The sequence below is a fragment of the Larus michahellis genome, chromosome 7, assembly GCF_964199755.1.
Source record: "Larus michahellis chromosome 7, bLarMic1.1, whole genome shotgun sequence".
Classification (NCBI taxonomy): Eukaryota; Metazoa; Chordata; class Aves; order Charadriiformes; family Laridae; genus Larus; species Larus michahellis.
This window is the reverse complement of record NC_133902.1, coordinates 28,541,463-28,569,339: the sequence shown is the minus strand read 5'-3', so window position 1 is coordinate 28,569,339 and position 27,877 is coordinate 28,541,463. Positions and strand designations below refer to the sequence as shown.

The 27,877-nt window shown below is 44.1% G+C and overlaps 1 protein-coding gene across 1 annotated transcript in view; it reads right to left on the bottom strand.

Moving 5' to 3' along the window:
* The window catches only part of CDK15 (cyclin dependent kinase 15), a 36,842-nt gene that overhangs the window by 6,488 nt on the left and 2,477 nt on the right, over positions 1 to 27,877 (bottom strand). The window contains exons 4-10 of the mRNA XM_074593845.1: positions 24,549 to 24,643; positions 23,692 to 23,754; positions 21,606 to 21,729; positions 20,909 to 21,029; positions 13,794 to 13,884; positions 8,898 to 8,961; positions 1,751 to 1,799 (exon numbers count right to left, since the gene is read on the bottom strand). Of these exons, the coding sequence (XP_074449946.1) occupies positions 1,751 to 1,799; positions 8,898 to 8,961; positions 13,794 to 13,884; positions 20,909 to 21,029; positions 21,606 to 21,729; positions 23,692 to 23,754; positions 24,549 to 24,643 (607 nt within the window). The remainder of the gene's footprint in view (positions 1 to 1,750; positions 1,800 to 8,897; positions 8,962 to 13,793; positions 13,885 to 20,908; positions 21,030 to 21,605; positions 21,730 to 23,691; positions 23,755 to 24,548; positions 24,644 to 27,877) is intronic.

The following is a 27,877-nucleotide window of genomic DNA, read 5'->3' as shown; positions in this document are numbered from 1 at the left end:
TTTGAGGCGATAAAATGTAAAAAAAAGAAGGGAAAAACACAGAGAGAGAGAGAGAGGTATCCTGAGAAACAGATTTATAAAAGGTATCTGGCCTCACTGCAGTAGGTAACTGCTGAATTCTCACCTCCAGCAAAACGGTTCAAGCCCCTGCTGCTTTGGGGAGCAGGGACAGGACAGGGAGCCAAAGCATCCAGCCTGAGGCTGCTTGCTAGGGCTGCACCACATGCTGCCCCTGCCATGGCAGGGTCTTACTGGAGCCCCTCTGCCCGCTCAGTCCCTGATGCTGCAGGCACCCACACTGGGCAGCAGCATGGTTCAGTGCTTCCCACCATGGCTCAGGCTTCCTGGTGGTGGCTGAGCTCTGCACAGAGCTCCCCTCTGATTTCTTAATTGGCCATGGAGAGTCATGGCTGAGTGGTCTGTATGAAGCAGCTCTTTCCTTCTCAAGAGCCGAGCATGCCAAGGCAGCCGTTTGGCCATGCTGGCATAAGGACTCTGTAACGCAGAGTTGGAGCTGGCCCACGTGCAGCCCAGAGCTCTGCCACAGAGGGCTCGACCAGCCCGTCGGTATGGGGCTGTAATGGGGCCTGTCAAGGTATTTTAGCCAAAAAGCAGAAGTACAATACAGCAGAGTTGCAAGGAATATAGTTATTTCTTTGTTCAGGCTGAGAGAGGATTTGTTCTCTTCCAGGGCCTGTGTTATCAGGATTTGGGACTGCTGAGCCTTTGTGTGTTTCTGAAGACGTGCATGACAATGGCTGGCATTTCAGCAACCTGTGCTTTGCTGAAAACTTCAGCATGTTTGTTCAGCCATTCAGAAACCCAGCTCTGAAGGGCCGCACGCTTCCCTCTGAGAAGGCCTGGATCCCAGGCAATGTGCTGAAGAGATAATAAACAGCAGTGATGAAAACTGTGGTTACCTCCTCAAAAGAATATTTGATTCTTGACCTGTGCATGAATACAATCCTGAGAACAAATCCTTTCTAGTCTTTTCCTACGTAACTATAAAGCCTGTTGTGTGCCTTAAAATCAGTACTGGGGGTGTGTGTGTGTGATTCAATTTCAATGGCTCTCTGAGCTAGGTTAGGGCACTTTACCTGATTAAAAATTTCTTTCACTGATACATATATACATGATGTGTGTGTGTGTGTACACGTATATATGCTTGAAAAATACTCCCTTCCCTTAGCACACTAGGGAGCCATTGGGTGGTGTTGGTGTGCCTGGTCAAGCTGAGGTATGTAACCGTGGCCCTAGTCTCATAGCTTTTGGCCACTGAAGAATGTGAATTTTCTCCTCGTAACTAATCACAAGATTATTTCATTGTCTCGTAAAAATGCTGTCCTAGCACGTCTTCCTTACCACTGTTGAGCAACATTCCTACAGTCTGTTTCTAGAAATGAAGACTGGGACAGTGCAAAGTCTGTCTTCAGTCTGGGCAAGAGGCCCTGGGAAAGTACAACCTTCTGAAGCGAACTCTGCCCCGCAAAAAGCTGCCCATAATGTCACTGAATCACCGCTTATCTGAGAATAATCACTACTCCTCTGGGAATAATAAACCCACTGTATGCCTACCTCTGCTGCGATCTCTCAAAATCAGTTGCTTAACTGATGTTAGATCTGCTTGTTACTACAGAGCCACCCAGCTCTTCCTGAGCGTGCCAAAAGAGCTCATTTCAAGTTAAATGATTGCATAAAGAAACAAATAAACCCAGAGGCGATTTTGACGTTGCCGTTACAGGTAGCTTACCTGTCACAGATGACTCGGAGTCTCTGAGGTCTCCTGGAAGCAACCAGTTCTAGAAAGTGTAATATGCAATCACAGGATTAAATGAAAATCAAGCCAAACCCCATTCTTTGAGCCCTTACAAAAGACACGTGCTCGGAATTTCAAAGGGCCCTATAGAATCTGTCATCTTAGTATTTATAAATATACATTATTCCTATAGGACTTGAGCACCAGCATTGATGTTAATAAGGCTGTTCCAGTTCTGTAACCCTTTCCTTTCATGCATCTGTGAATATAGGCCTTGGGCCTCCTTCTGTTACAGTGCGAGTCTTTGCTTTGACTTCAATAAAAGCAGCATCAGTCCCTAAAGCCTTCACACGAAGGAAGCAGAAAGAGGTTTGCAGGCTTGAATTCCCAGCAATTGTTTTGGCTTACCGAGGGGCTGCGGAGCCCTGGGTATTGCCCTGTGGGCACATGGGGCTTTTGTGTATGGATCTGGCAGAAAGACTGGGGACGGAGCAAAGGCACTTGGGTCCTACTCTCTTCTTGCCCACTGCTCTTGCTGTCAATCCCTCACTAAGTTTGGCGTTTATCAAGTTAACCATTTTCATGCACCCTTTGCACTTACTGATTCAAACGTCCCTACCAGACTGGAACTTTGCGGAGCTCGCAGTTTTGGGAAGGCCATGTTGTTGTTGCCATTTGTCAAGGACACATTTCTAAACATTGTGGAAAATGTAGAGGAATACATTCCTTAAATGTTTTCTTATGAAGCATGAATTTTCTCAGGCTTAGATATGAATGAACGGCTTAAGCCTGGAAGATTTCCCCTTAGAGCTGATCAACGGAGACATTTTCTTGCATCAGAAAGGCTGCAATTTCTACCCAGCTACATTTTCTTGAGCACCATTTCTGACAGCAGAGATGAACGGTGCTCTAGCCATGGAAAGGAGAGCAGGAAGGGTGGTGTAGACTTCTCTTCCAGCCCAGCCTTGGACAAGCATTCCCCGCGGCACTGAGACCACCAGGAGGCAAGCGCCACTGGTCTCTTGCTAGTAGATCCAGAACTCGGCTGGGGCTTAAGCTGCACCATCCGAGAGCATCTGCCGTCCCATTCTGTTCGGGAGCACCAGCCACATCATTCAGGGACAGAAGCTGCCGTCTGTGGGCAAAGTGTGAGTCCACTCTGCCTTCGTTGGCACAGCCATCTGCAGAGTGCCAGGCCCTGGGGCTCGGTCACTCATTGTCTGACTTGACGCACAGACAATTAGAAAAAGTGCAAATGACTGGACTTTCGGTACTTAACCTTTCCAACAGCAATCTTTCACCATTAAGCCAGGCAAGCAGGTTGTTAAACCTGTCTATCACCGGGTAAGTAACAGTTCACAATTGAAGTGTTGCCCTACACCCAAATACTAAGGTAATTGCTAAAGCAATAAATGTCAATATAATCTGGGATGGGACTCATGACTGTTTAAGTGCCAGAGCACTGAAATTATCGCCAATATATAGAGGTTATATATTAGTATCTCAAATAACCCCTTCCCAAATCAGTCACTGAGATTAACTCTTCCAGAACATTCCTCTTGGATCACTAATAACATTCTCTATGGATCCTCTTTCCTTCATTTTGCCCCCTCGACTGTAATAAAAGTGTAGAAATAAATTGTCCATATTGAGTAGAATTGTAAATTTTCCAGGCAGAATAGAAGAAAAGCAATTTAAAAAATGGTTTGGAAAGGCATAACATTTTTTTGTATGAGGTAGAAATTTTTACCTCTTAATAGAGCTGGCCAAAAACTTTCAGATGTTGTAACTTTCTGCCAGAAAATTTCAATTTGTGAGATGGAAACATTCCATTCAATTTCCTTTAATATTTAATAAAAATGTCAAGATGACTTAAATATTGTACTTTAACTCTACTGAAATCTTTTAACATTAATATTCTTTAATGAGTTTAACATAAAAGTTAAAAAATGCACGTTCAGTTGATAACAGCAGGGCAAAATGTTTCAATGATATCTAACTGAAATGTCACTTTGTTTTTGTGGAGTGCATTTTCAGGATTAACATTCCAAAGAGGAAATAGGATTTTCTTTACATTACAGATAGAAATATCAGCTTGCTTATGGAACTGGAGGGAATACCTGAATTATAGTCTTTGCTGTCTCGAGCAAGTCTCTTGACTTGAATTTCTCATTTATATAACATGGAGATTAATAATTATCTACAAGAGGTAGTGTAAGCGCCAGTGAGCCAGCTACTGCTGCCCCTGTCCAAACACATCTCTCAGTGGAGAATTCTGCTTGAGTGAGGACTGCCAAACTTGCCACTTTCAGTATACAAAGCTTTGATTATAAATGGAAGATATGGGTAAGAAAACAGTGTGTCTCTGCTCAAGGATTTAATGCAGTTAACTAATCCACTTTAAATCAGTTCAGATTAATCTCCTGACTGACCCCATATAGACAAACCCTTAGAGAATGCTGAGGCCCCATTGTGTCGAGCAGGGTAAGAACATAGCAGTAAATATTTTCTCTACTGTAAAAATTAGGACCAATCTAAAATTGTAAAACAATGTAAGCAGCTGTTCCTTAAAGGTAGGAGATAAAGAATATTTGGATATCATTCCAAAAAGTGGATGAACTACTGATTTAATCATCTCAGAATGCTGATATAGACATAAAATGATAGGATTGTGTAGGGCTGATTGGCTTTTTTAACAATACGAGTAGATCTGAAAGGTAGCACTTGGGTTTGTTATTTTCTATCGGTATGCAAGGCAGTGTGTGCTAATGAGGAAATACCTTCCTATATGGAAACCCAGGTGGAAGTGGCTAATGAACTGATAATGAGGCAAGCAAGCCAGAGGACAAAAGTTAAACTTTCCTAATTGATGAATAGAGAGAAAGAGGATGCCAAGTGCTGCTGGATGGAGGCACTGGGGTTGCAGGCTTGCAGAGAAAATTTCTCTCATTAGTGAAATCTCTGTAGCTGCAGGACAGAAGCAGAGCTCTGCCTGTGTGGCAGGCTGGAAACTGCAGTCCGTGCCCAGTGCCAGACAGATAGGAAGTTTCCCTGCAGCCTGGACAGCATATACTGCGCATTAGTTACAGTGCTGCTCTTCCCTTTGGGATCAAAGCCACATGCAGTTTACTATGACAATAAAAATTTCATCGTTTTAGAATTCAGTTTCAAACCATCCCATTTTTTAAATGAAACATCAGCATAAAAAGTGAGATTAAAAAAAAAAAAGGCAAAAAAAAAAGCACTCAGAGTGCAGACTTCTGCATTCTCAAAAATGTCATTTAAAGTTGGAGGTTCTGAGCCTGCTGCTTGTTGCCTCCATCTGCTGGTGACATTTTGGAAGCGCAACAGAGACAAAAAATCTGTACTCTGGAGCAGAAGTTGACTCTAGAAAGCTTTTAAAACTCATTCAGCGTAGCAAAGCCTGCAGGTATGTGAAAAACTAGGCTTAATTTAGAAGTCATTGCTGCATCTGAAAAAGCCCAGTGTAAAACCTGCATCTGCTAAGTGAGATGATACTACCTGCGATAGGAAAATTCATTAGCCCGTGTGATAAATCGAGGAGTAAAGCTCACTTATAGTGAGTTCATCACGTTATAAACAAATAAGCACTGTCCCCAACTCTTTGGAACCCAAATGTCAGAAAAAGGAAACAAAAACCAACTCGGTGCATTGGGCGCTCCAGTATTCCCAGTTTGGCGAAAGCACTAGCTTAATGTCATGGGCTGTGATTCCTAATCCTTTCCTGCCCTTGACCCCTGCTGTCTAGATTCAAACTTGTAACCATTAATGGGGCTGGATCAAAACACTGGCCTTCTGGTGTCACCAATGGTGTTTAGAGGGGATTTAAACTCCCTGCTTTTCAGCGCAGTGAAATGAACACAGCAGTAGATTAATGCAAGGATTTGAGCTCACACAGCATGAGAGCTTTCAAAAATAGTGTTAACAGAGCTACAACTGCCTCTTTCAGGGGAAGCAAAATGAGGGGAACAGAACAAATGAACAAACACAGGGCAAAGCCTTGTCGCTACGGGCAGGGCTCCTAAGCCTGGGGAGCTAGGGAGAGGGCCAGCGAGTGTGCTGAGACATGGGGCAGGAGCTCTCCCAGCCCTTCATGTTCTGCAGGAACTGGTTCTCAAGCCAGGGCTGGGATAAAACCGTGCTTTCAGGCCCCACAGCTGTGTGTAATTCCCTACCCCAACCGTCTCACCCCCAGGAAGAGGGGGAGAGATCACAAGCTGCAGGGCTGGCGAGGGAAGAGCTGCTCACCCATCCTTCCTGTTCACCCCAGGTCAGGCACAGGCTGAGACTTTGGCAAACTGTAGGCAATGGGGATGAGGCCCATTTCTGAACTTCTTTGTGCAAGAAGACACAGGGGCATAGGGTGGACAAATATTCCTTTGCCTATTTCACCCCTTGCCAGTTGCTCATAAAGGGGGCAGGGGAGCTGCTCTTCCCCCAGCTGCCCTGCGTGTGCCTGGCTCAGACCCTACAGCCCATGCCATATCTCCTCTTCAGAGTCTGCAGTAGGATGTGCTTGAGCCCTCAGCAGTGACAGGAAAATATCTAAAGGTTTCCAGCTTTCATTTCAAAGATTCCTGCTAACCCACCTGGCCCAGGAACCCTTCCAGTAACAACCTCAGTCTGGGGCTGAGCCTACACTGCTGAATCCAGTGGGAGTTTTGCCATCAACTTCAATGAGAATAGGATCACACCTCAGTGCTTTGTTTTGCCGTGTTCGTTCCTTGCCTCGGGCAGGAACCTGTTTGTTTGTTTGCTGCCTGCGCTCACTGCGAACATCAATAGGACTAGCTAAAAGCATTCAAACCATCAGATTTGGGGAAGTGCTCCAAAGTTTGTTTGCTTATCTGAACCATCCCAGGCACTCAGATTCACACAACTGGGCTGGAAATAACCTCAAGAGAGATGGTTTTCTCAGGCAGACTCCACAGCTTCCACTCGGGCTGAGCATGTCCTGGAGGGGGGAAACAGCACTTGTGCTTCAGGGAAGAGAGGGGAAGTGCGCAGGAGCATGTGAATGGCAAATAGCTTTAAACAAAGAGACTAATTTGCCTTCTCACCAGCAGCCCCCTCAAAAACTGACTTGATTTAGTTCTTGACTAGGGCAAATAGTCCAACCTCATATGACTAACCTTCTTCTATCGAGACTGGTTTGTGTAATCCAGGTGTGAGCTAAATGCTTGGTTCATACATGGCTGAAGCAGCTCAGACCCCCTAGACAGGCTCTGAGGTGGGGAAAGGGATGTTGCGTCTCCAGCTGGCACAGCTATTGACCCCAGCACTGGCTCAGCACTCCTCTTCCATTGTTTGCTGGCATGGTGGGATGCTCCCACAGGAAGGTGTCCTCTGAGTCCTGCATTTCTGTCTGCTCCAGCCACAAAAGGCACTAGCATCACAGGGTAACAGCACAGCACAGGTCAATTCTGCCCCGCTGGAGTCCATTCTATCAACCTGAAAGCAACTCAGACTTGAAAACTGCTTATGATGACTAGACTTGTCTTTACTGGAGCTATTTCCATGCTGCCTAGGTGCCTGTCCTCTCCCTCCCAGCCCCGCCACTGGCACCATCCACAGCAGCAGAGGACAGCACTGTTACTCAGAAAAAATAGAGCTAAGCCAGAGTCGCTGCTCAGGGAAGTTCTGGGCACTCACACACTCTCTGTCGTCTGTACTAGTTTCTTTGCTAGTGTAGCCTTAACGCTTGCGCTTTTAGATTGTCCCTCTGTATAGCATTGGGATATGTAATCATCATCACTGACAGTTTTTGGCCTTGTATGAGCAGATGACTGGCATAAAAAAAAATTCTTTGTGATCAGTTTGTCCCAAACACAAGCATTTCTTTCCTCCCAGACTACCTTTCCCAACTTGTAGACTACCCAGCCAAGCCTTCGGCAACTCAGAGAAGAAAGTGCTTCCTCCAGCTGTCTGCTCTGTGCTTGCTCCCTATCCAAATTAAACTTGCTGTGGACAGCGACACATTCCCATTTCACGCTGGTTTGATTAATGTGTCTCAGCTAATTGTGTGAAGGATTCCAGTCCTTTTGGCTGTGAGACCAGGTTATTGTTCAGCCAATCGTGGCTACCATGTGAAAATGGAGGCTGTTTAGTGTTCATGCACCAGAATCAAAGGAGGGGCATCTTGGACTGGGTCACAGAGCAACACCCACTTCTTTGAAAAGATGTTACTATGCTCTACTAAACCTGTAAACCTCCTGCTCAAAGCACATCTTCTCCCTCCTCCTCTCCCCCCTGCTCTTTTTCCCCCCTTCTGGATAGACAGGCTCCCCCCACCACTCTCTTAGGGTACAAGCGAGAGAGAATAGCTAGATTGTAGACGGGTGGATTTCACATTCTAGGGTTTTTAATATTTCACTTTTATATTTCTCTTAGAGAATGATCCTGCTGAGAGGCTGAGAATCAGTGCTCATCATTTCCCCCTCACTGACACTTGAATATATTTTCCCAAGAGAAAACATTAAACAAAAAGAGAGAGAGAGAAAGGGAGAGAGAGGGGGGAGAGGGAGAGTGACTGAGCTAGCTTTTCAAAGCATACTTCTCAACCTGCCCACATCAAAATAAGAGACAACTGGCCCTTTGAAGTCCAGGACACAGACTTCTCTACCAGCCCATGTGGAAATAAAAGAAGCCAGCTTTATAAATCACACAGATTTCTCACCTTGCCCACATCAAAATCAGGGACAGTGACCTTTAAAACTGAGGTTTAAAGGCCCCCAAACCAATCTCCATAAAAATACAGAGAGTTCAGATAAACTGTGTCTCCAGGTACCTGTCAGCTTTTCCAGTCTAAACCAGGAAAGATCAGTCCTTTGCATTGAGGAGTAGAGACTAACTAAATTGTCAGCGCTTGCAGCAATGAAATCTTCCATCAGCTTAAGATACACCCAGCACGCAGTGAGGCAACTTTGCCGTGCATGTACCTTTGCTTGTATCCTAGGCCAATCCCAGTGTTGTAGGTCCTACAACAACACCATCCTTAAGTAGCTCAAGGGATTTAGTAACACTGAAGCACAGGATTTTTCATAATGAGGATTACTGACCCAAAAATTAAGTGGCTGGTGCCTCAGAGAAAAAGCTGGCATTCTTGTGAGTTAAATCCTACCTGGGTTATAGTTGGGGAGCTTGGAAAGTCCTGGCCAGGTGTCCTCAGTTGGGACTCCCAATACCTGTCAAAAGAAGAAAGAGAGTGAGAAGAGCAATAACCTCTGTTGGCCAATGCCCTGCCTTGGTTTGTAGCTGGAGGAGTTGTTCTCAACAGAGAGAGACTGTGGCCTTTACTGTATATCAGCGCAGATTCACACTGCCTTGGCTGGTGCTGGATCTACCACTGCACATAACGGACACTGACATTTTAGCATTTGATTTTGTAGCAGAAAGGAAATCCTGCTGAGATTGAATGTTGTTGCTGCTGGGAACATCAGTGAAGGCGTATGCAACTGCACTGCCAGGTGCCACTCCTGCATGTGTTTGCCAGCCCAGGGGTCACATTGTTCTGCCCCTTTTGCCGCTGAATTTGTCCTCCTGTGCCAGAGCTGCACTGGGGACGCAGAGTAAGCCCACTTGTGCAAGCAGCAGTGTTAGCACAGGCTGAGAGCTGCGATAGAACCCCTGCCATTCTGAGGTGAAAAACTGGCAGACAGGTCTACTGGCAGGTGCCAGAAAGCAGTCCAGTGTCTCATCCTGAGGGTCCAGAGCTTCAGCAGTGTCTTTGGCCGTTATTGTGAACTGTGGGCTTCAGAAGCGGGTCCTCACTGAGCAAAGTCTGGGCCAGGAAAGCCTCCTCCAACCTCATTTTAGTTGCTGAAATGTGTGAGATCAAGCATATCTGGATTTTTGTGCCGGCTGCAGTTGCGGATGTTTAGTGTTACTATTATTACTTGCCACATGCAAAGTGCCTTGTGCCTATAGGTACGGATGAGTTGTGCTAAAGAGGTAAAGCCACATATTTAAGAATAGTTCACAGCATGTGATATGGTATTATAAATCAGTACTGCTGACTCCAAGAATTCAAAGCTTATCATCTAGACAACCCCCAAAATTATCAGATTTCCTTAAAAAAATGTGAAATTTCAACATGAAAAATGGCAGGGTTTTTTATTCACTTTCTCTTCTTCAACGTTAGATTTGTCTCACATTAGTTACACTTTGCATATGATAGACAATTCCTTTTCCTTAAAATGAAAGCTGAGATCTAGGATATGGGGAACTTGGTCTCACAGAAACTTGTGATAAGATTGCAAGAAAACAGGCATCAGTAAAAAAAATACATTCAAGAAGGAATGAATATAAAGCCTGGGTGTTGCAGTGGTTATGCATCTGGTAGCTGATTGCTTTTCTCACTCACAGTTGGGAAACAGCTGTGAGGACAATTATACCTGGAGAAGACAGCCACAAGCAGGAACTACATCTTGTGGCTGGCACATGTTAGCATGGTGGTCTGTGGGGGGAAGCAAGCCAGGGTGGCTTGCTGTGGCCCATGTTTCCAAACTGCTTATGGACTCAGCCTGCCACAGCAAAGACCAAGGGGTAGGACCTTTGTCTCTGCTCACCTGTAAAATCAGTCTTGGAAGCTTGAAAGCCCCCCAAAGAGAAGGTGTCTTGCAGCGTTCAGCCAATGTGAGGATGTTGGAAGGTGGCTTACACTCAGGGTAATTTGACAGGTCTGGATGAGGACACATTTTTGACTGGTGTATCATGTAAATGGGGCAGGTCTGCCCAAAGCAAACTGTATGCACAGGAAAGAGAGAGTCGGAACCTGAATCTGAGTCCAGAATTTACTCTCTTTTGCTATCCTCTTAGTTTTCCAGGAAGCCACAGCAAAACCTCTGAAATATTCTGCATTGAAAATTCATGTGTGTGTTCTGAAGTGCCATGCCTGCATTCGTCTGGGCACTCATTCTTCAAGGTTTCTTATGAGCCACCGGGCATCAGTCCTAAAAGCATCAGAGGGAGCTGGGGAAGTTCAGTACATAGTAAAATCATACTCTCCAGGGTCAGCTCAGCATTCTGGCTTCCTTTGGAAGTTTAAGAAAATAGTAATTTGTGCAGGGTTGTACTTTGCTACATAAGGTTTTTCAGCAAATGCTTAAATTTTGCTGAGTTGAGGTGTGAAAGCATTCAGAGGACCAATCACTAAATTCCATATGAATATGGCTTTATATTTATCTTTTTTGAGTCTTTTCTTTACAAAAGATGCTATTCCAACCCATGAATTTGGATCTATTTTTGAATTTCCAAGGTAATGTGGCAGATGATTTTTTTTTTTTAACTTCCCTCCCCCCTGACCTGTAATGAGATTCCTTGCCAAATCAGACAATGAGTTATAATTAATTTCAATTAACTAGAACAATCCCCAGAGTATATTTCTGTTGTGTAGCCACCCTAAATTTAGCTGTTAACTCTCTGGTCCACACCATCAGACAAAGCAAACCAGCTTCTCTATACTTGCTGCTCTGCCATGCTTCCCCAAGCAGGCACTTTTTACTCTAGTGAAAGGTCCTGGTGCAGCTCAGTTCAGTCCACTTTGGAAGAGGCATAGTTTCAGCCAGAAACATATTTACAATGGCCGTATTTCAGCAAGCGCTTTAAGCGGGTATAAATCATTGTCCTCTCTCTCTGCTCTCTAACTGCCTGCTTCTCCTGTGATGAACCAGCTGAAGGAATCAACCTAGCTGATTTTGCTTAGTTTTGTTGGGAAGTTATATTTTATGTTTTATGTAGAGAAACGCCTTGTAGTCATTCGTTTGGCTTGTCACGTGTTCGGCTCAGCCACAGAAGAACACTGGTGGCATGCTGCAGCCTAATCCCGCCCACGTGAAGTCCTTCTCAGCACAATGTTAACGTTAGGTGGAGGTTTTGAATGTGAAACCTATGCCTTATCTCTTGAACTTTGAATGATGGATCTTATGTTTGTCAGGTTTGCTTACTCTCCATGCCGTGGGAGAACTGGAGACACCGCAGTTCACATTCACTCAGGCCACACTTCCATAACCAGCACTGCTGGCCTAAGTAGCGCCTTCCTCTTCACCCCCTTCCCATTTGGTCCTGCTCCTGTGTCATCCCTTCACGGGTACTACCGGTCATTAGTGCTACTGTTTGTGCAGCCAGATGATGAACTGGGTAAATAAACTGTTGTCGTTTAGAGTAACCCAGGGAGAAAACCAAGTTATAGGTTCCCCAGTTCACATAGCCCCACATGTGGGGGGTAACACAGGAGAAGGAATGAGCAGCCAGGCATAGAGACAGGGGATGGAGACTGCTTAGGGTGACACTTGCCTCTAGAAGAAATGCTGGTGAAATGACAGTTGGCCAGTCTTGATGATTCAACAGGACAAACACATTTCACAGAATGGGGATTTTGCAGCTATGTAGCTATGCGGTGTTTAAACCAACAGTCCTACATGGAGATAAGCATGCTGGGTGATATAGACTTATGCACACAAATGCAGACGGTCTCTAAACCAGAGCAGGGTGCCTCTATTATTAGTACATGAAAGGAACTGACTATTAGAAAACAGTAGGAATCCCCGTTCTGAACCTCACACTTGGCAAAATATCTCAAGTTAGGCATCGAAAGCCTCTAAGGAGCTTTGAAATCTTGGCCTAACACAGAGCCTCATTCCAGGCTGTATAATAACATAAAACCTTCTGTGAAAGGCACTAATTATTTCATGGCTCTTAAAGCTTCCTCATGATTTTTAAATAAGTTTTTTTTGCCTTCTGTAGCACAAATCCTATTAATCACGGTATTAGTTATAATACCACAGAAATGAAGATAGGGCTATAACCCTCCAACTGCAAAACCACAGGAAATGTATCCAGAGATTTCAGAGCTGTAAGTGGAAGGATACCCTTCATTCACACTCTGGGAAACTGGGCCCTGCCCTGGCTTTGAACCCTGTTAATTGTCCAAGTATGGATTTTTTTTTTTTCTATAATAATTCTTTTCTTTTTTCATACTCTAAGAAAGAGAAATTCAGCATTTATTTAAATGGACTGAACTCAAGTCTAAGAACTGGACCCACTTGTCTGTCTTTTTATAACATTTTAGCTAAAAGCAGAGAGCAAAACCCTACCAGGCATGAGTATTTCTGGATGAAGGGATTAAGAAAGAAAAATCTGACTTACACAGATTTGAGGCTATAAAGTTCTTCCTCACCACTTTCCAAATTTCAGTTTCCTCTGCTTTATCCTTTGAAAATCCATGTTTGGGAAACACTCTGTGCAGAAGAGCAAATGCCTGGGAGGAGATGTGAAAGGGCAGACACCTACAGCAAAACCCAATAGGAATCTATAGGCTGATCTTCCTGAAGAGTCAGTAAAAGGGTCAGCAGTGAGCAGTAAGGAACATACAGAATCCGCTAGTGCTGGTAACTGCCTCAATTCTACGAGCTGCACTAAGGATGTGGCTCTGCTTCAGTTTCCCCGGCAGAAAAAATGGCTTAAGAGGCTCCTGAATATGTCTGCTCTCACTCACTGCTGCCTTTATAAAGTAATCTCACACTTTCCACTATGCCAAAGCAGTCTCTAGGGCTGCACCATAAACTGGATGATACAAAATGTTCCAAGTTAAAATGAAGAAGGATCTCTGAAAAACCTCAGGGTCTTGCCGTTTTCAAGGCAGTTTAAGAGCGGTATTAGAGCTCCTTTGTGAGAATATGGTGTGCTATATCCTACAGTAAGTAAAGGATTTAACAAGAAGGAACAGAATTTGCAGTACCTGCACACCTTTTATGCCTTCTTCAATTTGATGTCACTTTAATTGGCTTTAAATTTTTGATGAGATGACAAACATCAAAGGGAAGTCATTTGATTTACTCGTGTGCCTGTAAGAAAGTTGCCAAATATAACATGGGTTACAAAGTCTCCTATGAATTTGTCAGATTGGACCAAATTATTTCTGCTATTCACAGGACCTATGCTTAGGACTTCAAAATTAAGTAGGGGGCTGGAGTAACACATTCTTTTTCTCTCCCATTTCATGGTATATTTTACTCACCGCCCAGATCTTCGCCAGCTGTTCTGTACCAGAAGTTCCTGCAAATATTGGCTGGCCCTGGATCATTTCAACAAATATACAGCCTGCACTCCTGCAAGAAACACAAGGTATTAACTCATTCATGTACCTGACATAAATAACATGATTTTGTTGGGATGGGCAGGGGAGAAAGAGAGGTAGGTAATTGTTGGAATAGAAATTTAGAAATCCTGATTTGTAAATGCGGAAATCCCGACATAAGCTGTAAATCCTATATACTTTGCAGCTCAAGTCTGAAAAGTACCAGTCTGATGTGTAGGTATTGTATACCCACCTCATGTCATCTAGCGAGAGTGCGCACAGGATGTGGGTTGTCTGTATATACGTAAATAAATACAGGCATCAGTAAAGGCTGATATACCTCTACAGTATGGTGGTAGGCAGCATGTAGCATTATAAAAAAACCCTACTGATTGTGGGAAGTCAGGAAGGTTTCCTTTGGGAAGGGCCGTCTTACACATCCTTGGTCTTGCAGCATTGTTCTAAGCACCTGCAGCTGGCCCGTGTTGCAAGCTGTATGTAATATCATTAACCTTATCCAAGTTCTACAGATTGAAACACTTGAATTGAAAAGCTGACATGTCAAATAAGGTGGGAGCAGACTAGAGATTTGTGACATTTGCATCCCTCCAGGATTTTAGAAAAAAATAAAGCAGTCAAAACTCCATACAAGTCTGTTCCCATCTCCTTTTCTCATCAGTACCATCCACTAAAAAACCCCACCCTTCACAAGCAAGACAAGACAGGTGATATCCTTGAAAAATAAACTCACTAGGCACCATCTTTTTTTCCAGCATCAAACAATTTGTTTCAGGTCTCTTTCAATTTATCCCATTACAAATCCATCTAAAAAAGATAGTTGTGGCAGAAGCTTGTGGAATACTAGGTTGTTTTCCTTGAGAAAAAGGTGCAAATTTTGAGTGATAACAGTAGGGAAGATAAACAGGGAACTACTATACAGTAGTTGAAGGATACAGTAGATGCAGAAAGAACACTGTGGCACTAACCACTGGAGCAGTTTTTCCTTCAGAAGCAATTAGCTCTTCACTGGAAAACTGAAGGCAAGGTTTCATAGCATAAAGAACTTGGTGACAATGGCAAGTATTCTTATTTTTATGCCATCCCCTGCTTTGCATTTGTGCCAAAGCAAACCAGCCAGCTTAAAAACCTCCACCAAACTCTGTAAAAAATGCTTAATTTTACTAAGGTGGATTAGTCCTGCTGGCAATAATGATGAGATAGTTGTGGTCAGGGTAGATATACCTATCTGCAAGTATTTCCATCTCTTATTGTATGGTGTAAAACTCTGCTCATTTACTTTTTAATCTTTTTCCTCCAGATTTTTTCTAGGTTTCATGTCTTCCCTGTACGCCCCATTCCAACTTTTTAGGTTTCAGTCTCAGTCTTCTTTGGTTATAGCAAATTTGAGTCCTCTAGCTCAAGTGTTGAAAATCCAGCTTTGTCTAACAGACTCTGAAAGTATTATTTTCACTTGCCAAGCTGCAACTAGTAATCTCTTCTGGTCATCTGTACTGCTATGTTGCGCCTTGCACCTTGTTTTTGCAATACTGTACATGCTTTTCCCACCTGGCTGTGGTCAGCTGTAAGCCTGACGTGCAACTAATCTGCGGTATTCCTTTTGGTCATCCTTGCGCATCAGGTGACGCCAAGCCTGTTTGCAGATCCATATCTAATGCTGTTTTCACAAACATCTATGCTGCACTTTCCCTTAGCGTCCTGTACCCTAACCTTGGGTCTTGTGAGCTTGTTTAGTTGTTTAGTATGTTCTTACAGGGTCCAGGCATCATGAAACTTAAACCACAGCTTTTGCAACTTAGATTTTTTGTGTTTCATCGCACTACCACATCACTAGATATTATTCTGGTGCCCACAGATTGATTCTGCTGAGACCGGTGTCATACCAACCCTCTGTTTTCACAGCCCATGTATGTGCCCAATTGGCTCACCCTATTTTGCAATCACAGGGACTGCTGTAATCCACTGATTCCATTGCACAAGTTTAACTGTATGTGGTCAAAGCGATTTAGGTACTCTTGATTTGTAGGGAGAAGAGAATCAGTTCTATGTGGTTTTGGAGCAAATGATCCTGACATTCACCCACAGTTTGGGTTCTGATATCCTAGCTAGGAATGGACATTAAACTGGCAACAGCAGAAACTTCGTATGAACTCACTACAGCCCCCAAATGAGACGGATGCAACTAGACCTTCTACAGAGATTCTTTCTAATGAACAGTGCTGGCTGTGCTGATTCCTAAATTGAATTTAAGACACTGAGGATTTGGGGACTGGAGGTACACAGCAGTTACTAAGGAAAAGGGGCTAGTAACAGTGAAAGTGCCCTATAAACATGGTCCTTGTGACGTAACTGCTCCGCTACAAAGGTCTAAGGCAACGGAGTTCATGGCAGACAGAAAACCAGATCTGCTGTGGTTTCTGTTACTGCTGAGAAGGCTTGAAATCCAGACAGAGCAATAAATGAAAGTAAGAATGAGAAAGCTGGGTTTTTTCCTAGATTCAGCTAGCACTTGCTAAGAATTACTCATGAGCAAAGAGTTCAAAAATTCAAATCTAATGAAACAGTCTTTTCACTAGTGGACAAGCTGTCGGTTTGAGGAGAGGAACAACTTGTGGGTTGTTGTCATAAATGCACCTTTGGGAGAGCACTCTTTTGTATTCCTGATTTATTCTCATTATCTCTAGAAGCCTTTAAACCTCAGTGTCTCTAATAAAGACAAAACTATCAGAGCAACACAACTGCTGGAAAGAAAGGGCTTTTTGTTTCCTGTAGAGAGGGAGACTCAGCTGATCAGCTGCCTTTAATGCCTGCTTGATACTGTATTGATTCACCAGTGGCAATTACAACTGTTTATATCTCTGTATGTTTCCAGATGAAATACGCTTTTCTTGACAAAAAAAAGGCCAGAAGTAGCTAGAAAAACTGACGTATTGGCAGCCCCCTTTTTTCCCAGGTATTTTTGTCCACCTGTTAAAGCAGGACTTTAGAAACTAGTGCTAGTCATCATATCAGCCTTTCAGTAGAGGCCTCAGCTTTCCTTCCAAGATACGGGATTTAGTTACTGCTCTGACAGCATTACAAGGGTACTTCTGTTAATGAGGATGATTCAAAAACATTTACTTTTGAATATTTCCAAAGATTTAGACCTAGTGTTGTTTTCGCTTTCCCCTTTTCCTTCTTACCCCGCTGGTATTCATTTCTGAGGTCTTTTTAGCCCTTCAAGTCCACAAGTTTCTCCGAGGGTTTCAGTCCCATATAGCTGCCTTGGGAAGAGCCAGCGCAGAGGGAGGGCTCTCTCAGGACGAGGCCCAGCCATGATGTTTCAGCATGTGCCAGATATGCACATGAAGCAAGGCAGTGACTGCTAAATAGGAGAGGTGTAACTGGTTAGAGGATATTTAGTTTCAGTGATCTGGTTCAGACAGCACAGTTGCCTCTGCCTGCAATCCCTGCGGCAGGTTTGAACACTGCTCTTGCTCCTCAGCTTGCAGTCCTGCATCACACAGTGGAGAGACGGCTTCATCAGGATTAAGATCTAAGATGACTCTGCGGAATCCCAGAGTTCCCTCTCGACAGTTTTTCTGGCATTAGGAGATTGCAATTTTATATTTAACCAGAAATACATCCTTTCTCTTGATCCTCACCAAGCGTGGTCTGTATAATGAAGCCCTTAGCTTATATCTCCCAGTTTGGCACAGTGGTGCAGTGCAAACCAGGCTGGGGCGAAGGCTGTAGTGGGCCTGGCAGGTCCACGTTAAATGACTGCACAAGAACTCCTGAATCTACCTGGGAAGACTCCTGTGACTTTTTTTTTTTAATGGAAGATTATACAAGGAAAGCCTGACTGAAAAGAAGACGTGACTTAAGGCCCTCATGATGTTAGCAGCTACTAGTGCGGCACGTGCATAGAACACTTGGTGTTTAAAAAAAAAAAAGTCTTTCTGATATGCAGTGTAATCTCCCTGAAATGTTAGTCTCCCTGAAATCCCTTAATTGAATCTTTTAAAGTCCTGAAGAGATAGTGAGGGAGAAAGAGGAAGAAAAAAGATACAGAGAGATTAAAGCAGCTTTTCTAGTTAGTCCAAGAGCAAGTCGGTCTCCTTCTATATCTCTTTCTTCATCTATTCAAGACCTCATTCACTTCCCATGTGCCTCCCACTGACAGTATTGCAGCTCAAGCACACTATGCATGAATTGCCATAATGTTTTATTTTGTTATAATTGGTTTCTTTAAACCAAGGCTTTAACACCCACTGTCTCATGCCATTACCAAGGGCATTCTGACCTGCCTTCATGTAAATTGCAGCATCCAAAAGACACAGGGTTTTTTTTTCCTTTCTTCCCAATAGACAAGTAACATCTGTGTGAATTCACATTATTTCCTAATAGACAAAAATTGAACTTAAATGCAGTGTACATCAAGATAATAAATGACTCTTGTTAGAGGAAGTTACTGAATAGAGCTCACTGAAGTACTCTCTATTCTCTCAGCGTGACATCTTTCTTTAGGGCAAACACTTTGAATGTTATTATAAGGAGGTGTTATAACAAAGGTGCCTATAGTGTGAATGTAGTTCAGTGGGACTGAGGGTACTGTGCTGTTAGAGCTGGTCAGAATGCTGGATGGGATCTTTGTATACTACTCCTATGTTGCCATTCATTACATTAGAGCAGAGTTACGTAGTGGGGATGTTGGTTTTGCACAGGCAGAAATGCGAGGCTGTCTGTGCGTAGCTGGGGCTTTGGACAGAGGTCAGCTTTCAGGAAAAAAAATCCACAGGCTTATACCAGCATCTGCCTAATACAGACTGTCCAATCTGCTAGGCAGGCATCTTCTTCAAACTCAGCAGACGTTCCTGAGAGACTGTCTGGAGGGGAGAGGTGACAGGTATTGTGGGAGAGAAGACAGGACTATTTAGACTGGCTTAGCAGCTGGAAGCCATTAGAATTTAGCAAGGTTTTCCTCCTTGGAGAAATCTTTATGCAATTAAATTAGCAGCAGGTCTAGGGAAGTAAACAAACTAAAAACTCCTGTTTCCCTGAACTGCCCTCCAGACTTAGGCCATCGGAATCTCTGATAAGCCGCAGATCTCTGGAGGGGGATACAACGTGAGAAGATCTGGAGCTTTGCTGTTTGTCAATTTACCCAGCCCTCTTCTTGCACTTTCTTCAGCCTGCTGTGCTCCCACCCTTTCCCAGCCTTTGACTCTGCAGAGCAGTTAAGAAAAGTCCTGGTATGACAGGCACAGGCAGAAAATTAACTGATCTGAAGAAGGGGTGAAGCAGCAATGCTATTTACACACATAAAATTGCCCAGAATAAGGGTGGTCTCCTGCAACTTCATGAGCTTCATGTTGTCCATGAGTAAGTCTGGACTGTGTTCCTGAAGTGGGCTCAGGCTGGTGCAGAAGTGAGCCAGAAGGTGGATGAACCCTAGGGCCCAACCCCAAAGTAGCAGTGGGACCCCTGTGAAGCCCTCGTTCTCTCCTGCTTTTTGCCTGCTCTGAGAGACCCCTCTCCCTTCAGCTCTGCCAAAATGCGTCTTGTTTCCTGTGGTTCCCAGACATGTTAAGATTTGGCGGGGGGGGTGGGGGTGGCTGACACACCAGAAGGCTGTGCCACCATACAGAGAGACCTGGACAGGCTGGAGATCTGGGCAAAGAGGAACCTTATGAAATTCATTAAGGGCAAGTGTAGGGTGCTGCACCTGGGGAGGAATAACCCCATGCACCAGTACAGGTTGGGGGCTGACCTGCTGGAGAGCAGCTCTGTGGAAAGAGACCTGGGAGTCCTGGTGGACTACAGGATGACCATGAGCCGGCAATGTGCCCTTGTGGCCAAGAAGGCCAGTGGCATCCTGGGGTGCATCAAGAAGAGCGTGGCCAGCAGGTCGAGGGAGGTCATCCTCCCCCTCTACTCTGCCTTGGGGAGGCCGCACCTGGAGTACTGTGTCCACTTCTGGGCTCCCCGGTTCAAGAAGGACAGGGAACTGCTGGAGAGGGTGCAGCAAAGGGCTACCAAGATGATTAGGGGACTGGAAGACCTCTCTTATGAAGAAAGACTGAGGGATTTGGGTCTCTTCAGACTGGAAAAAAAGACAGCTGAGGGGGGACCTTATCAACACTTATAAATACTTAAAGGGTGGGTGTCAGGAGGATGGGGCCAGGCTCTTTTCAGTGGTGACCAGCGACAGGACAAGAGGTAGTGGGCACAAACTTGAGCATAGGAAGTTCCACCTAAACATGAGGAGGAACTTCTTTACCCTGAGGGTGGCAGAGCACTGGAAGAGGCTGCCCAGAGAGGTGGTGGAGTCTCCGTCTCTGGAGACATTCAAAATCCGCCTGGACGCGTTCCTGTGCAACCTGCTCTAAGGTGAGCCTGCTCTGGCAGGGGGCTTGGACTAGATGATCTCCAGAGGTCCCTTCCAACCCTATGGTTCTATGGGATAGAGCTCGTAAGGTAAGAAGGCTTTATCAGAACATAGCCCTTCTCCTGTATGAAATGCAGAGTGCATCTGAGACATGTTCTTTGAGAAGAAGGGCAAAGTATCACAGAAATAATGAAAGTCTCCGACACCTTTCTATCTCCAGACCCATTCAGAAACCCTTTAGTGCCACCTTTTGTTACCAAGGCCAAAGTCATTGTTGGTGCAGTTGTGACTGGATCCATTGTTTCATCACAAAGCCATTGCTGTAGAGAGCTACCACTGACTCAGCTGACCACATAGATCCAAAATAGTAAGTGCATTAAGCAAAGGTGATCTGTTGCAAGACCTGAAAATGCTTAATAAATGTTACCAAATGAGATGTACATATCTCATAAATATTATCAGATGAAGTTTATATAAATCTGTATCTGAGATGTAGTGACATCATTCATAAAAACTTCTGTGAACCCAGGAGTACAAAATTCCCCACTGCTCAGGTGTTAATTCCTCTACTTACAACTGTATCTGCTGTAACTTGGTTGACTTAATTTAATTCAGATAAAGATGATTTTTCCCACGGGACCCCAGATGCTTTGAAATTGGTCAGTACCAGATATCTAGACCAGAAGAATAATCTGTAGCTCCAAGCAACACATCAGGAGGACGGTACCAGAGTGCCACCACTTCAGAGGAGTACGTCTGTCTGGGGATGGACTTGGCACGAGCAAGGCCTGCAAAAAAAAAAAAAAAAAAAAAAAGAAGACTGCTATATTAGGATAGTTCTTCTACCTGTACAATGCATAGATGATAATAATGGGAAACAAGACATTATATTATCTTGGATCTTTAAACACAAGCAATCCCAATGCAGTTTAAAAGCAATTGACAAAGAAAGTGGGTCTGGAATATACCTCTGGGGCAGATGAGATCAAGCAATATGCTATGTTTTGCAGGGCTTAGCCATTTGTGACTGAAGCAGCCATCCCGAAGCAATGCCAAGAAAGCCTTTTGGTTCAGCACATTGCTGTGGACTCGGCATGTTACATTATTTTCTGAGAGGGAGGGGCTGATTCTCAATTCTCTTGAACCAGTTTTATGTGGCAGTAATTGCTTTGACTTAAATGAGGTTACTCCCTGCACCTATCAGTATAAAGGCAAGAAAGGCTGTACTCACCACAGAAATAGTTTCCTGAAGTTCAGTTAGAGGTTTTGCTTTTATGCCTTAATTGGCTGAGGATACAGATCTATATGCACGCTAAAGCTTCGGTCTGAGCAGATATATTAGCAGTATCCAAACTGTGACTCACCAAAGTCAGCTAATTTGAGCTCACCAAGGCAACTGATGAGCAAGTTCTGGGGGTTCAGATCACGGTGAAGAATGTGTTGTTGGTGGATGTAAGCCAGGCCGCGCAAAAGCTGGAACATGAAAAGCTAGAAAAAGCCAGCAAAAAACTGAAATGATTTTGTGTGACTTTGCATTGACACATTAACTCTGACCTTCAGGAGAACTCCTGGAACAAAGCAGAGACAAAGCGAGTAAGAAGCCAGTAAAAATCCAAAAAATGAGTAATGCTGGCTGAGAAAAACTGCAGTGGGGTATGACTGCCCTGCAGCTTTCTGAGGTTTTCGGGGTGGAATATTTCGCCATGAGGGCAGTTATAGTGCAGTCCCTCAGTGTGCATTTTGGAAATTTAACTTTTCTTTAGAAATGGACTGTTGATTGCAGGAGCAAGCGCAACTTGTCAAAACACAGACCCACCTTTCAGAACAGCAGGTATTCTGATTTCAGTGTTCAAGACAAAGACATACAGCCTAGCCCAGCAAAATGAGGGTTTAAGGAGCTGGAAGTTTTTCCCATTTGAGCCAGCTGACACCAGCAGAGGGAGTTCTGCGGCCGCTGTACACACCACCAGTGTGAACTGGACCAGTGAACTGACTTACTTGACAATGGGAAGAGTTATCTTCAAGCTGGGAGAAAACACAAGGACCTGATTTGAACAGATACAGCAAATAAGATATGATGAATGAAGCAAGCAAGCAAGAAATACCTGATGTCCACCACCATGGCAGTGTAAATAAGCCTGGGGTAAAATAAATTGGGCTGAAACAAGGTATGAAATCGGACAGTGGATGGAAACAAAACACAGCAAAAGCAATCAGACTTCACCAGAGAAAAGTATTTTTCACCAGAAACTTAATCTGAAGAGGAGGAAAAACAGTGACACCCATAGGTCATTTTTGTACCAGAAAAGTGTCCCTGTAATATTCTGCGTACTTGCATCACATTCGATAGGAATCACTCAGAGAAAAAACAAACGTTTGCCAGCAAAAATGAAGCAAGCTAGATGACCCTCCTAAAGGAGCAGTAAATCATTTTGCAGTTCAGTTCCTGCTGACAACGAGGATTTCAGACGGGAAAGCGGAGCAGCTGGCCAGCGTTTACTCACAGAAATGCCAGTGAGTACATGTTAGAGCCATGTGCTCCATGTGCTTTACAAGCCCGCCTGGTAGCAGAGCCCTTGAGATCTGTGCCAAGACTACAACACTGCATCTTGGACATATCTGAGCTTTAAAGATGTTTAAAATCTGGGCCCCCAAGAAACTTCATTAGAATTGGTGTTGCTTAACAACTATCTGGAAAAAGATGTGAACAAGGTGGCAGCATTTGAAGATGACAGAAGTATTTAGATTAGCCGTGATAGGAAGTGACAGTGAGGAACTTCAGAGAGATCTGACAAAGTCAGATGAATAGGCGGGTTGATAAGATACAAAGTTATTGTTGACAGCTGTAAGATAAATTAACTGAAGCTGCTCAGGAAAAGGACCCAGGCATTCACAGAGGACATCTGCACTGAAACCTTAAGTCAGTGTGCAGCAACAATCCTGAAAGTTAATTAAATGTGAAGATGTGTACAAAGAAGAGTAGAAGACTATTAGAACATCAATCTATCAAGTAAGGGTACATCTTCAGCTGTGCTGAGGTCCAGTCAATCCCAAAAAGCTGCAGTAGAAACAAAAGGGATTTAAGTGACTGCAAATATGAAGCTAGTTCCAGATGAGGAGAGAGTGAGATTTGAGAGTTTTTAACTAGAGAGATGAATAATGTATTCCAATGATAACAGGATACAAATTTGTGTAGAGACAGATTTGTTTGCCACAAGATGTCATTGTTCACAAAAGCTGAATGTCCTCTTGTGGGCTCAGAAAATGGGAAGAGGGACTAACTGAAAAAAGGTTTTGCAGGCTGAGAGGGAGGTTGTTACATATTTATCAAAGGCAGCTTTTCTCCAAAGTGTCTTTCATATATGGAACAAAAAAATATTTGTAAGCAATTTACAGTGACCATACATAGTGGAAAATAACTAAGGGATTCTAGGCTTCTAAGGAACTCACCATAACATTGCATGAATGAAGTCCTCCAGGATGCTGGCCCATGTACTGTGCTAAATCTGTGTGCTAAACAAAAGAGGAGAACTTGACGCAAAGCTACTAGTGTAAAATGTTACTACCAACAACACCTTTTCTGTAAATGGAAAAAATGTGCAACCACTACCAAGATGTCTCTCACCTTGGCGAACATCTCATCTGATGCAGTGCACAAGGATGTGCTTATGTGCTGGGTCCAATCAGGGACCTGGCTGACCTGTTATCTCACCCTAGTAGTTTATGACCCGAAGCTGATAGTTAACAGAATTCGTACTTGTGCCAGAATTAATCATAAAGCTGCATTAAGAAAACACAGCCCCTCTATTTTCCTTATAATTTGGTTGATAGCTATCAGCAAAAGCAACAGAAGTAGCAAGACTCATGCTGAGAGGTGTTTTACTGGCATCCTGCCCTCCCCATGAGAGCAACGCGCAGCTTGGTCATGGTGAGCCACTGGGGTCAGTGCCAAATCTGACCCCAACTGGGATGTGAGCTCATATCATTATTTCCTATCCTTGCTGTGGCTCAAGAACAGTACTTTGATTGTGTTGTCAAGGCAGAAATGGCAGTAAAGAGCGTCTGCCACCCTAGTGGAGAAAAGATGTGAAATCATTTTTGCATACAGCTGTTGCAGATACAGAAAGAAAAGAGTAAGGCTGTGTGGCTAGACAGCAGAAGATCAAGAAGGAAAATAAATCATTACACTAAAGGATTACAACTTCTTTTCTTTGTAGATGTCTCATAATGAAGTAAATTCGTTATGCAGCCACTTCCCACTACTTCCCAGTACTAGCTCCACAGGAGCTAGAAAAAGATCAACTCACCATGTACTCAAAGACAAATGTTAGTGTCTCCTTGGTCTGGATAATGTCATGAAGCAGTACAATGTTGGCATGTTTCAAATGCTTGAGAAGAGAAGCTGAGGAAACACAAAAGGAAGATTAACTTTGCTGCTGCTGCTGGAAGTGGAAGGAGACAGCGCACACAGCAAGGCAGTGAAAATAAAAACTGGGGAGAAATAGTCCAAACTTGGCAGTCCTGTAAGAAGCAGCAGCTACGAGTCGAGGAGGATGGAACAGCTCCTTAGAGAAGCAAGCATCAGTGCTCCGGGCTTGGCAGGAACCCGTCCATCTCTCAGAGGTGGGATCTTGCCTCTGTCAGAAATAGCAGTTCCCAGTTCCCAGCTGTCAGCTTCTCAACTGAGGAGAAATAATTTCTTCAAGGCAAATGCCGAGAGGCAAGAGCTCCCAGAGCCAGAATGCAGCAACCCCTGGCCTGTCACCGAGCTTTCCATCCTTCTCCCGTCCACCTCCTGGCACGTGCCCTCAGCAAAGCCCTTAGGGGACTTCTGGGGAAAGCTGAGTTTCTGTCAGCTCCCAGCTTCACAATATCAGGATGTAAAAATTTGCCAAAAGAAAGCACTCTAGATGCTAAGCTGAATTCTGAATATAGCTCTGTGCTTTTAGCTTGGATAAAGCATATTGCTTACTTTCTACAGTTTAAAACTCAAAGACCGGAGATGATGAAGTTACTGAGTGAACAGTAACTTGTTTGTATTTATATAACTTTGGCACATTTTTTCTTTCAGCCTAAGCATCTAAAAGCATAATTGCAACTGTGTGGCCCTGGTCCTTAGGTGCTGACGGGCCTTCGCCAAGCCTCAGCACATCTAGAGTGTGATAATGGAGGGGCCAGCACATAGAAGAGTCTTTGCCTCCATATAGACCACAGAGCGCTGACTGATGCGAAGGCAAAAGCTACAGCTTTCTGAGCCTTTCAGCCTTGTGTTAGGTTTCTCATGATAGAGCAGGCTCCACCAGCACGTTCATGAAGGTAGCTTCTCAGCAGAAGGACTCAAAGACAGCCTTTATGGGGGAAGAGCCTGCACAGCTTCATCATTTACTACCATAGGTTCGAGACAATAGTTGCCATAGCTCCGTACAGAGGAAGGACACAAGGAAGTGGTGGAGCTGGGATTGCTCTGCTTGTAGATCCCTGGCACTACTGAAGAATCCAAGCCAGCTGTTATACCGAAACCATGCACAGATTGAAGCCCCAAAGCTCAACAAAAACAGGGGTCCCTGACTCCAGATTTTAGTTCATCTTCTGACAGCAGAATAGCCTCAGAGCTGCTCCAGACTCGCCTTTCCCTGCTGATTAAAACCAAATTAGTTTACTGTCAGACCACACAACGCTACAAATTTCATTCAGATACCATACAATCTTGTTTTTGCTGAATTAGCCAAAGCACACAATACAGAGCTTGCGCTGGCCGTGGGAGGCCAAATGAGTTTTGGTCCTGGATAAAAGCTGCTTTTTGTTTTTCAAACAATCTGCAAAAGATATTTGAAGAGTTTCGTGCTGGCAAAGCAAATTTATACTGGATTAGCACTTTGCCTGTTGTGACCATAACAATTTCACCTGGTTCTAAAAGACCTACAGCCAGATATGCTGTATTACACAGCCATGGCCTACGCGTATGTCAATACTGAGACTGCTGAGCAGTAAGCGATGCCCAATTCAGCATAACTACTGGAAACAGCACAAATTGTAAATTAGTTCTTGCACAGAGCTTGGTGCTGCTGCAGCTAAACTCCCTCTAGTACTGATGCTAGTCCATTTAGCTCCCACCAGTATGTTTCCGGTCCATGGCAGTATGAACTTTAAACATGCTCCGCATTGCACCTAATGGCCTGTGAACCCAGTAAAGATGCTCTGGCTAGATCCCATCTGTTATGGAAAGGGGCTGCTGACCTGTCTTTGTGATACCTCAGAAATCCCATATGACCAGAGCTGTTGCTCCAGAGGAGTAGTACAGAGGGTCCACAGTAATAACGGAGAATTCAGCCCCTGTGCCCGAATCAGGCCTCTGGGAACTGCTCCTCACTTGGTTGCTTCTACGACCCCCTGCTGGGGTGTCAGGTGCTACAGCCAGAACTGAGCTTTAAACGCATTTCATCTCTGTGGCGCTTCCTGGAGTGAAGTGGCTCTTTGTCAGGGGAGTTCCATTCCTCCAGGGTAGCAGAGAATGTGCTGCGTTAATAAATCTTGTGCTTTGTTTGTGCTACTGACTTACATTGTAAATTTGAGGTGTCAGATGCTGCAAAGAGCAGCAGTACACAAAAGATCTATTTAAAGTAGACCCTTCATAGGATCACTCTTGTTTTCTCCCATAATGAATGAAGTTAAGGCTCTCAGCCTGTCCAGTAGAGCATGTTAAAGGGGTGCTGATCTTTAGAGCATCATTAGTTCTATGCAGATAAAGCTTTTAAGGCTTATTTTACTGGTGGGCTACAAATGTAAATGCAGAGCAAAAGCACCACAGCAAATGAGTGTATAGGAAACTGTAACACAAGCCATTCTGTAGATAGGCATATTTAGGTATCTCTCTGCTTTCACCCAGAATTGGACTAAGGACTTTGTAAACTCTCTTATCTTTATTACACTGTTATAAACCTGGAGTTGATCCACTGCCCTCTCTCATTATTCTGAGTTGACGGGTATGAGAGTCCTCGTGTGCTAGGGCTGCTCTGTGAAAGCTGGCACATCTGGTCCCTGACACTCCATCCCCGTGGTGACAAAATCAACCCTAGTTTTGAACTGCAGTAAGAAGTAGAAAACAAAATATGTGTGACCTCCTACATTGATAGCTCTCACAAATACCAGACAACAGACTGGCACAAAGGTTGCATATTTCTGTGTAAGGGAGAAACCAGATTACGATCCTCTTGGGATTGTAGAGCAGACAAAAATAGAAGCCTTAATAAACCAGGCAGTTTGTGAACTCAGTCTGTAGGGACATATAAATACATTCAGCCAAAATCAAGAACTTAAACAAAAACATTTCTTTCTCAAAGAAACTGAGAAAGCTGCAGACATTTTGCCCAGTGCTCTACAAAGTCGACCAATAGAAAGAATTTCTCACTGGACTGCAATGATAGATGGTATTAAACACCAGTTTTATCAAAAGTGTTTCTTTTCAGGCTGGGATCTGTGATGCTCAGGTATCAGCTGCCATCACACAGGAAAGTGTCACTGTTTGTAATAACAGCAAGCAGACACCCTGGTGCAAAGGGCACTTCCAGTCCACAACTGCCCGATGCAACAGCAGCAAAAACTGTGGTGCGGGGCTAGTGCATAGAAACGGGAGTGA